General features: G+C 34.9%; 1 protein-coding gene across 5 annotated transcripts; it reads right to left on the bottom strand.

The window, feature by feature from the left end:
- Window positions 1-234: 234 nt before the first annotated feature.
- Window positions 235-6,252, bottom strand: LOC129902719 (D-ribulose kinase). 5 transcript variants are annotated; one of them, XM_055978092.1, is made up of 8 exons: window positions 5,949-6,252; window positions 3,915-4,051; window positions 3,552-3,804; window positions 3,117-3,249; window positions 2,350-2,438; window positions 1,739-2,016; window positions 671-740; window positions 235-589 (listed from the first exon to the last, which is right to left on the bottom strand). In XM_055978092.1, exons 1-8 carry the CDS (start codon window positions 6,204-6,206, stop codon window positions 380-382), a joined length of 1,428 nt encoding a protein of 475 aa, XP_055834067.1. In that variant the 5' UTR covers window positions 6,207-6,252; the 3' UTR covers window positions 235-379. The 5 variants fall into 5 exon arrangements, with proteins under 5 accessions (XP_055834067.1, XP_055834069.1, XP_055834068.1 ...); XM_055978094.1 differs by having other exon boundaries at window positions 2,350-2,408; XM_055978093.1 differs by having other exon boundaries at window positions 3,552-3,801.
- Window positions 6,253-12,435: the final 6,183 nt, after the last annotated feature.

Raw genomic sequence — 12,435 nt, 5'->3', positions numbered from 1 at the left:
TTTTTGGACCAAACTATTAGTGGATAGTGGTATTTTTAGATCAAACTATTAACAAAACACATTTTTTGTTCAATTTCACATGATCTAAGTTCACTTGTTTTTACCCTATTTCATTTCTACTATTCTTAGGTTAGGGAGAAAGTGAAAAAGAGAAGTTCGCAAGCATTTCACATTCACTTTTTCTCTCTTCCCCTCCCCTCCCCTCTCTCTCACACACACACAACACAAAACAAATTGATACTACTTGTTTTGGAAATTTCCTTCAAATAGATAATTTTCGTTGAGAAGCTCCTTGCAGACATTACTAAATTGGATATTGCATAAATGTATAAGACAATGATTACTAGATAATCTCTAATACTAGTAACATTATAGTTTTCTAATCAGAAATTGCATTTCCGCAAGCACCCTTTATTGCTAATAATGCAGCTCCATAGGCAGCTTCAGTCTGGTCTGCCTTGCACACAGGCAAACTGAGTACCCTCTCCCGTATCTTTATCCATTTTTGGTTTTTTGAACCTCCTCCAGAAGTGATCACTTCTTCAACAGGGGTGGCCCCTAGATCCTTCAGCAAGTTGTATCCCTTTGCCTAAATATCATAATGTCAGTATTAGCAAGTACTAAATAGAAACAAGATGTTATACTAGGAGGAACATGCCACCAAACTCACCTCAATGCGAGCAATTGATTCAAGAATACCATGCAAATATTCAACATCACTTTCTGGACGTGGATGCAACCTGCATGTAAATGGTAATTGAGTAATGAATTGTGTCGAATATGAATATTACAATGGTACATTCTAAAGCACATAGATTGGTTATTATGGAAAATAGTGTACTTTTACTTTCTAACAACAACTAATAATCAGAAAAGTGAAGGGGTGTCCATTATGATCTCAAAGATTGGGAATTTTGTAGTTTCCATACATTGCAGGTAATAAGTCTATTGTCACCTTAAGGACATGACTCTAAATATCCCCTGCATAAACAACTCCAAACTTCCTTCGATTGCTGCATATTTCAATACTCTATGCAACAACATACATAGAAGAATTTCAAAAATCTGTGCAATCTACCACAACAAGACACCATGTAATGCGGAGAATCTATTGTACAGTATATGTTCTTGAATTGTAAACCTTTACATTCCTAGTGATTTGTATTAGTTTTTTTTGAGTTGTAATAACTCTAGTTCATCAATCAATCCTACAACTAAGGTTCTATAATTATAATCAAGTTCACTTAGTTCACACGCCTTAGTGGTTCGGTTATACCCTAACTCAAGGTATACTATTGTAACACCCCACAACTTCTAAGCAAAGGTTCAAACCATTCTCCAAATGTGTATAGGTCCGAATTCAATGATTTCTAATTGTATATATGTGTTAAGATCAATTCCTAAGTGTTTTAAGTGTATTAGATGTGAAATAGGGTCATAAGGAACCTCTAGCACTAAGTCGAGTTCAAAGCTTTCCTATCAACTATTTTTTTGCATGAATTCATTTAAGGGTCAGCTTCAAACGACCATATCTCTCAAAATATAAAAATTTAGGTGGTCATATCTCTCAAAATATGGACAATAAACCAACTCTATAGTGGAGTAAATGTGTCTAAATGTGACACTTGTAAAGTGTAACATTACAATTTTCACCAAAATCCACTACCTCAGAATTTAACTTTGTTCCAACTAGCTGGTTATTCACTTTTTAGCAGGAAGCATAAGCATAGTTACATACCTTGGCTCCATCTTTGGATCTGCCACAGGGAATCTTTCACCAATTGCTTGAAGGGGATAATAATCAAGAGGGGAAGCTTCAAAGGGATTTATCTGTTCACTTAGTTTCTCCAACTGCTCATCAGTGAAGAGATGCCTAAGAACTGCTCCCCCTGTGTTTGAAGCACCTCCAACAAGCCATTTATTATCAAGACGGTGGCTATATACTCCAAATCGAGAATCTTCTACCCTTCTGGAGCTAAGTAGTTTGATAGCAAGTGTTGAACCCAAAGATGTTACCTTAGTACGAGAACAAGCATGTGATTAACTAGAACAAAAAAACTTACTAGAACGTAGAGCAGAGCTAGTGAATTTCTTTTTTATCAAAATATGTTAGCATAACAAATATAGTAGACATTGAAGTGATAGACATTCCCCGCGACATATAGTAATAAGGAGTTATAAGAAACAGACACCAAAAGAGTACTTGGTGGACTAGATGATAAAGCCATTAGATATATCAACTCTACAAGTTTTCTCTCTATATATCCGAAAAAGGATCTGCCAGATCTAGCAGAAGCACCTTTCTCATTACATATACTCAATCAAAAGAAATAAGCATGCAAAACATACGGCTTTTCCAGGTTTAGTAGCACGTGCTGCCAGAAATGCTGCTATGCTGTCTGTGGTTCCTGTACAAATAAGACAATCCTTTGGATAACCTGATAAAGTGAAGAACCACATCAGTGGCAAGTCTCTCTCCAAAACCATCATGTTCTTGGAGCTTCAAAATCTAAATTATCCGATCCGAACAAAAAATAGGAACGTAAGTATTAGCAAAAAGTTTCTCTCTTTCTTGTTTTTTGAACTAAAAAGGTGATGTTGAATCCCCACAGCAACTGCAAAGAACTCGATATCATAGAAAATTTTTTGGAATATTTCCAAAATAAATAGAAGTAACTCAACAGACTAAGAATAAGCAAATATGCGGTACAGCATCAGAATAAAAGCATAAAGCACTAAAAATCAACAATAATTCGAGTTCAAAAGATATGTATCCTCCCTCATTATAATATGATAAGTATGGCAAAGTCCTCTCCCACGTAAAGAAGATCAACTGATGTTCACATCTCCTCCACCCTCACTGGCCTAAGTATATGTCTTGCAACCCAAATAAAAAATAATGGACCAAATATTGGTCCATGTAACACCTAGTAGGAACATTAATATTCATAAATTTCAATGACAAGCCAAATGCAAATACAATTGCCCACATCTCACCAATAGTTGTTTATTGAGTATGATATGACAGCTAAAAATAGGAAGTAGAAAACAAGAAGCATTTTCACTCAATGATAATTCAACTAGGTTTAATCAATTTCTGAAGGAAAAGAACATACCAAACTTTCTTCTTATGTCCTCCTTCATACACCCAATTTTAGTACCAGGATCTTGCACAGAAGGTAAAAGATGAGAATATGGCTGAGATAGAAGCCAAGATGGATAGGAATCCATTTCAGGATCATAGCCAACCTGCAATATACGAAAGAAAGTGGTAGTTGTTGAAATTTGCTTTAGTTACAACAATAGTTTTTAGCATAATAAATTGCTAATTGTAGGATGAATTTGAATTTTAAAACTCTATTAATAGATTAGTTTGTTTGAATTTTGAATTATGCAGATTTTTTGTTGTAAGACCTCCTATGCTTGATAAAAATATTTAGAGACATTTTCAATCATTTTTTACTGCACCATCTTTTAAGAAAAAAACCAACAGTAGAAAATTAGTAGACACATGAGGAAAAGGATATAAAGCGGGTGTTTATAACAGTTACCTTCAGAGCATTATTATAGTCAGACACGCCCAGCTTTCCATGGAGTAGCCACAGTAACCAATCTGCTTGATGTAACAATACCGCAGATTCCTTGCTTGAAGGATAAGAGTTCCACCATGAGACAAGCTTACAAAGTGTAGAGGATCCAGAGCACACTGTATGTTTTGCAGGTGCAATAGACTTCACCAAAGGCAAGGCATCAGGACAACTCTCATTATACAGGAATGGTCTAGATAGTGGCTCTTTGCTCCTACTGTAGGGAAATAATATATTCTTCAAGTAATTAGATGAAGAATAGGGAAATAAAATTCTTCAGGTAATTAGACGAACAAAAGGGAAGTACAAAAATTAGCAACTACCAACCTATCTATGATGATGGTCGTAGCAGAGGTCCCATCAATGGCAATGGATGCAACAACTGGGCGAAGACTGATCGGGACATCTTCAAGGAGTAAAAAGAGTGTGTCTTTCCATGATTGTATCCAGTCCAATTTTTCCTCCTTTCTAGTAAATAAAACAATTTCATTTCTTTTGAAAGCATGTTTCACTAAATTAATGGACCAGCATGATATTGATATAACCATTATACACACCATATATACTTGTATGTACCACATTACCAACATGGTATAGATTTATGGTATGATATAGTTCCTCCAAAAAGGACCAAAACAATCATTCATTTACTTTCGTATAGAACTTATTGTACAAAGTTACAACTCAATTTGCAAGAAAACCTCAACGCAGAGAGAAATTTAAGTCCCAGCTTGATCTCCAAACATTCCTTCATTCGAATGATTTCCATCAACAAGTTTAATGAACTATTAATTCATAGAAAAGAGTAACTAACTAAGGCTCTGTAATTGGAAGATGAACAGGCATGACACACTCACTAAATCTCGGTCGAGTTCTATACATACTGGAGACACATATACATACAAGAGTGTGAAGCCAGGATGTAAGGAAGTTCTAACTATCTTGTGGAGTAAAAGTTGTACGTATTGGACCCACCACTCTCAAGTTTAGTTTCGTAAAATTATCCTTCTCGTAGTTTATCATATTACACTTGCCTATCTTATTTTGATTTTCTTTAATAATAAATTTTTTAATTTAATTATTATTAAAATTAAAAATTATAATGTGAATAATTTGCCCTTGCTAATGTATTTTTTTCAACTTTAACCAAATAAATTGAAGTTAAAGATTAAAAGTCGATGGAAATTATTATTAGGGAAAGAACACTTGTACCCAAAAAAATAAAATATTTACCCTTAAATTCTCTATTACTTTCATACCCCTTTATATTCTAAATTCGTGTGTTGACTTAATGCAAACATTAGTGCCCACTATTTTTTCCTCTCTGATACCATTATAGTATATTACAATATATGAATATACTCTGATGTTATCAAAGAGTAATTTAGCAGCGTCTTCATTGAACGATTGCTTCTTCCTCCTCGAAACCATCAAAGTATAATATACTCTAGAAGTATTAAAAAGTAACTGAGTAGTGTTTTTATTGAGGTTTGCTTCAGCCCTTCAATGAGATTACTCAATTATCCATGATATCATTACGGTATATCTACATACTGTCATGGTATTGCTGATGTATGTTTCAATTCTTTAATATTTTAATTTAAAGTAGTTAAAAAAGATTCATAATTTAGATACAATTTTTTAAAAAAATTGCAAAAAGAGAAAAAATTTATAAAAATATATTTTCGACTAATTTAGAGTTTACTAAATAAGATTGTAACTTTCATAATATTCTCTTAATTAATTGTTTCTTATTTATTTATTAATAAAAGAGCCCAATCATATATGATACTGATGGGGTATCAATATACCAACGCAGTATCATAGGAGATTAATTCATCGTTGTGATACATTCACAAAATAAGAAAAGAAAAAGTGATGTATGTGCGTAAATAGTTTGTGTCATGAATCCATTAAGGATAAATAATTTGGATTGGATTTAATTTGGGTAAATAGTGATTCTAGTTTTCCCTTATTATTATCTTCTCCGCCATACCCACTAACCGGAATATACAAAAACAATTTAGGGGTAAAAGATTTCGATTTTCCATTAAGGCTAGCTGCCGAGAATATTGGGGATGTTGGGATATTTTGAGATGCTTTTTATTTGCAACTGCAAGAAATTTAATGCCAAAATCCATACCTTTTTAATTCGGTTTAGGTGTTGTTGTGTTTTTGAGGAATGAAGCGGAGTTGATGATGAACATGAATAGTTAATTATCATGAACAGTAAATATACAACAAGCATTACTGTATTTGCACCCATTAATTACTATAAACGACTACTCAAATGTTGTGGTACTTTGCAGACACGTCTATCTAAAACTCCAACATCCTCTTAATTATTGTGGATTAGCTTACCGTATAAACGGGGTACTCTCTCTTCCCTTCAGCATGAATATTACCTTCACGGTCAATAAGAGAATACCGAGCTCCAGATGTTCCAAAATCCATACCAAGATAAAGCTTCTTTCCAATTCCAATATCAACCCCATAATTTGCAAAAATAGGCCTTCTTGGTTTAGAAGAAACACCACAATCTAACATTCTTGATCTTAATTTTCTCCAACTGCTAAAATTCAGAGATGAACATGCAGTACTGAAAATGGTGGTCGTCATTCTTTGAGAAATGGTAACCTTATCTCTTTCTCCGTTGTCTCAATTTACTAGTGATTGCAATTTATACCCACACTCTTCCTTTTACTAGATTTTCTGGAAAAAAAACATTTTTTGTTTTGACAAATATTTAACCAAAAAAAATCATATTTGTCATGTTCTTTCAAAACATATATATTATATTTATCACTTATCTTATTTTATTGATATATTTATTTTTATCATCCAATTTTGGGTCTATATATCTTTAGACCGTTAACTCCTATATTTTCATCCTATTATTTTATGTGACGTTTACGTAGATATAATTATTAGTAAACTGTATTGGAAAATATTAAAACAGTAACAACAACTAAAAGTAATAAAACACAGAATCTGAAAATTTAATGCAAGAACAAAATCGAGCTCACTGACTGCACAATGTGTCCTTAAGGAAATTATTCCCCTCAAAGTACCCGAGGTTTTGGAATCTTTCCTCCCAGGATAGAACGATTTACTCACCAAAGTAGAGGTACTGCTAATTTTTGGTGACTGCGAACCACTTGATGGTTGTATTTCACATGAGTTTTAGGAAGTGCAGAAAGAAGAAGAAGATGGTATATTCAGAATTTCGTATGGAACATTCTGAGGATTAAGAGACATATATATAGACTGTTTGCACCTTTTAAGAAAAGACTCCTGTTGGGAAAAGATTTGTTTGTTGAGAAAAGGTTTGCAACTTTTCGGACAAGGTTGCAACCTTTCAAAAATCTGATGGAAAATTTGATCCAAAAAGATATCAATCAATCATATCAATTGACCAAATCCAAATCCAAATCCAAATCCAAATCCAAATCCGAATCCGAAGCCGTAGCCGTAGCCGTAGCCGTAGCCGAAGCCGAAGCCGAGCCGAGCGAGCGACGACGACGACGACGCGAGGGGAGACCCTCTTCTTGACCCTTTAGCAACATGAAGGAGTGCTTCTACTTTTAAGTAGGAGACTTTTCATTTCCACCACCTATGTGGGACCAAAACTTATTTAATAAAGCAAGAGAGAACATATCATTTTCTTCTCCACTTCTTTTTCCCTCAATTTCCCATTCAAACTATCAATTAAACCCAATAATCCCCCACATGAATGGGGAATGTATACAAGATAAAGGAATGCACGGATAAGTGTGTGATATACAAACGAAGATTAATTGCATCTGGATAAGTAGGTTTTCCTTTGAACTTTTCATAGTGAACTTATATAGGATATACTCGATCAATCAGTAGATGCGATATCTTTGAACCGTCGAACTTTGTTGTATAACTAGACAACATAAGTCACACAATTAATCATCAACCATCTATGGTTCTCACGGTTGTGTTCGTTTCAGCCATGAACACCGCCTGGTTTCGTGAATGCATAGAGAATGGGCCTTTACCGTCATTCCCCTTGAAGCGGCTTATACTTCACATTCATATAGGTGATTTCTAAACGTGTAGTCCTGTAGACACACTATCTAGTCATTTTCCGTCAGATTTTGATAATCATTAAAAAACCTTTAATGCTTTATTAACTCATTAAAAAGCCTTAAGGTTTTATCCTTTATTTATGAACATTGTCATCATCACGAGAATGGGTTGAGTTATTTGACAATGTTGAACCGCCAATCATAACTTTGTTTGATCTCTTTGAACCTAGTTCATGGGATCTCCAGTCTACTAGGTAGAGTTACCGTCATGATTACATGTCCTAGGCCTTAACCCCATTCCCCTCGATGATCTTTCAACAGCCTCTCTAGATAGGCCTTTTGTTAGTGGATCCGATACGTTATCTCTTGATTTTACGTAGTCAATAGTGATAACACCACTAGAGAGTAGTTGTCTAACAATATTGTGTCGCCGTCGAATATGACGCGATTTTCCGTTATACATAACGTTTCCTGCCCTCCCTATTGCCGCTTGGCTATCACAATGTATACATATGGGTGCCAAAGGTTTGGGCCAAAATGGAATATCTTCCAAAAAATTTCTGAGCCATTCAGCTTCTTCACTAGCCTTGTCTAAAGCTATAAATTCAGATTCCATTGTAGAGCGGGCGATGCATGTCTGTTTTGATGATTTTCAAGACACTGCTCCTCCACCAACGGTGAAAACATATCCACTTATGGATTTAACTTCAGATGGTCCGGTGATCCATTTTGCATCACTATATCCCTCAATTACTGCAGGATATTTATTATAATGCAAAGCATAGTTTTGGGTGTGTTTCAAATACCCCAAGACTCGTTTCATTGCCATCCAATGAGTTTGATTGGGATTATTCGTGAATCGAGTCAACTTGCTAATAGCACATGCTATATCTGGTCGTGTACAATTCATAATATACATCAAACTTCCCAAAACTCGTGCATAGTCCAATTGTGAGTCACTTTACCTTCATTCTTTTGAAGTGCAAAACTTACATCAATTGGAGTTTTTGCAACATTGAAATTTAAATACTTGAACTTATCAAGTATGTTTTCAATATAATGTGACTGTGATAATGCTAGACCTTGTGGAGTTTTATGAATTCTAATTCCTAAGATCAAGTCAGCAACCCCTAAGTCTTTCATGTCAAATTTGCTAGCAAGCATACGCTTTGTAGCATTTACATCGGCAATGTCTTTACTCATTATCAGCATGTCATCAACATATAAACAAACAATGACTTCATGATTTGGAGTATTTTTAATGTAAACACATTTGTCACACTCATTAATCTTAAATCCATTTGCTAACATTATTTGGTCAAATTTCGCATGCCATTGTTTAGGTACTTGTTTAAGTCCATAAAGTGACTTAACAAGTTTGCACACTTTCCTTTCTTTACCTAGAACTACGAAACCCTCAGGTCGTTCCATGTAAATTTCTTCCTCCAATTCTCCATTTAAGAAAGCCGTCTTAACATCCATTTGATGGATTTCAAGACCATAAACAGCAGCAAGTGCCACTAACATCCGAATAGATATTATCCTTGTTACCGGCGAGTATGTGTCAAAGTAATCAAGGCCTTCTTTTTGCCTATAACCTTTGACCACAAGTCTTGCCTTATATTTATCAATAGTGCCATCAGCTTTCATTTTCCTTTTAAATATCCATTTGGATCCTAAAGGTTTATTTCCAGGAGGAAGATCAACCAATTCCCATGTATGGTTATTCAAAATTGATTGAATCTCACTATTAATTGCCTCTTTCCAAAATGCTGAATCAGAAGAAGACATTGCAGCTTTAAATGTTTGAGGCTCATTTTCAAGCAAGAAAGTCACAAAATCTGGTCCAAAGGAAGTAGATATCCTTTGACATTTGCTACGCCTTGGATCCTCTTCAGTTGGTTTACTTTCCTTTGGTTCTTCTCGTAGTCGTTTAGATCTTTCACTTGAGGACTCACATTTAGTTTTATACGGATAAATATTTTCAAAGAATTCAGCATTATCTGATTCAATTACCGTATTAATATTAATTTCAGGATTGTCCGATTTATGAACCAAAAATCGACAAGCTTTCCTGTTTGTAGCATAGCCAATAAAAATACAATCCACGGTCTTTGGTCCAATTTTTACCCTTTTGGGCAAAGGAACTTGGACCTTTGCTAAACACCCCCACACTTTGAAATATTTCAAGTTGGGTTTTCTTCCTTTCCATAGTTCATACGGAATAGTTTGTGTTTTGCTGTGGGGCACTCTGTTGAGTATTCGATTAGCTGTAAGGATAGCTTCCCCCCACAAGTTCTGCGGTAAACCGGAACTTATTAATAAAGCATTCATCATTTCTTTTAATATTCGGTTTTTCCTTTCCGCAATTCCATTTGATTGTGGTGTGTAGGGGGCAGTAGTTTGATGAATAATTCCATATTCTAAACATATCTTTTCAAAAGGAGATTCGTATTCTCCACCCCTATCACTTCTAATCATTTTTATCTTTTTATTCAATTGATTTTCCAGTTCGTTCTTGTATTGCTTAAATGCATCAATTGCTTCATCCTTACTATTAAGCAAATATACATAACAATATCGAGTGCAATCATCAATAAAAGTTATAAAATACTTCTTTCCACCATGAGTTGGTGTAGACTTCATATCACAAATGTCTGTGTGAATCAATTCTAAGGGACTAGAATTCCTTTCAATAGATTTATAAGGATGCTTAGCATACTTAGATTCAACACATACTTGACATTTTGATTTATTGCAATCAAAGTTAGGCAATATATTTAAGTTAATCAGTTTTCGCAAGGTTTTATGATTGACATGTCCTAAACGTGAATGCCATAAATTATTTGACTCAAGTAAGTAAGAAGAAGCTTGAACTTTATTATCATCAACAACCATTACATTTAGTTTCAAAAGACCCTCAGTGAGGTAGCCTTTTCCTAGATATATTTCATTCTTACTGACAACTACTTTGTCTGAAACTAGAACACACTTGAATCCATTCTTAATAAGAAGGCCGGCAGACACCAAATTCTTTTGCATTTCTGGAACATGATACACTTTGTTTAGCGTCACCACCTTGCCGGATGTCATTTTCAGAAATACTCTCCCATATACTTCAATCTTAGAAGTTGCAGAATTTCCCATATAGATCGTCGCATCAGGTGCTGCAGGGGAATAAGTAGAGAAGGCTTCTCGGACTGTACACACATGCGAAGTAGCTCCCGAATCAAGCCACCATTCTTTGGGATTACCTACTAGGTTGCATTCTGATAGCATTGCACACAGATCATCAATACCTTCTTTATTTTCCACCATATTGGCTTGTCCTTTTCTCTTGTCCTTTTTCGGAAGACGACAATCTGGAGCTTTATGTCCAACTTTCCCACAATTATAACAATTGCCCTTGAACTTTTTCTTGTTCTGCTCCTGATTCTTTCCAAAAGGTTGCTTCCTTTTCTTATTCTTTGGAGCAGCATCTTCAACGATGTTCGCTTCCATAATTTTTGAATTTCCACGCAACTTCTTTTCTGCTGTTTTGTTATCTTCCTCAATCTTGAGACGAATCACAAGATCTTCCAACTTTATTTCCTTACGCTTGTGCTTTAGATAATTTTTGAAATCTCTCCACGAAGGAGGCAACTTTCTATCATCGCAGCCACTTGAAATGCTTCATTAACTACCATACCTTCAGCAATAAGGTCATGAAAAATAAGTTGTAGTTCTTGAACTTGGGTTCCACCAGTTTTGCTATCTATCATTTTATAGTCTAGGAACTTAGCAACCATAAATTTTTTCAAGCATGCGTCTTCAGTCTTGTACTTCTTCTCAAGTGCATCCCATAATTCTTTAGAAGTTTTCACAGCACTATAGACATTGTACAAATCATCATCCAAAGCACTTAGGATGTAGCCCTTGCATAGAAAATTTGCCTGTGTCTATGCCTCAGTAATCATAAATTTTTCATTGGCTGGCATATCAGCAGCGGGCATAGGAGGATCTTCGTTAGTGAACTTCTGCATACCAAGAGTAGTAAGCCAAAAGAACACCCTTTGCTGCCATCCTTTGAAGTTGGCTCCAGAAAATTTTCCTGGTTTTTCTGTCGGTGGCACAGAAGTGCGGCTTGTTGCAGCAACAGTCGCAGAAGTAGTAGCACTATCACTTGTCATTTCTTTTCACTGTCAAAATAGACAATCTGTCTTAATATTTCAGAATATCAGACCTTTTACAAAAACAACGACGAAGTTTTTATACTCTTCAAATCGTTGTACAAGTATGAACTTTAATATTCCAACGAAGTTTTTATACTCTTCAAGTCAGAATATTTATTTCATACGGAGTAGAAAACCACACAGGTTTTAGTCTCCAAAGACAGAATACAGTTTGATCAGAAAACAATAATAATAATTTCCTTAAGATTGTTAGTAAACTGTATTGGAAAATATTAAAACAATAACAACAACTAAAAGTAATAAAACACAGAATCTGGAAATTTAATGCAAGAACAAAATCGATCCCACTGACTGCACAGTGTGTCCTTAAGGAAATTATTCCCCTCAAAGTACCCGAAAATAAAACAGATGAAGAGTGAAATCTGTTGTACAGACAGGTGTGTTGATTTATTAGGCAATGGGTTGACGATAATGTGTTGAACCATATTTCTGGGGAGACACATGTTCGTACCCTATGGAAGCATTTTGAAAGTTTGTATGCTCGGAAGATTGAGAAAAACAAATTGTTCTTAATAAAGCAGATGTTAAGTTTCAAATATCATGATGGTTCTCCGATGACAG

The sequence above is a fragment of the Solanum dulcamara genome, chromosome 9, assembly GCF_947179165.1.
Source record: "Solanum dulcamara chromosome 9, daSolDulc1.2, whole genome shotgun sequence".
NCBI classification, from domain to species: domain Eukaryota; kingdom Viridiplantae; phylum Streptophyta; class Magnoliopsida; order Solanales; family Solanaceae; genus Solanum; species Solanum dulcamara.
The sequence above is the reverse complement of the archived record's forward strand: the minus strand, read 5'-3'. Positions and strand labels throughout refer to the sequence as shown.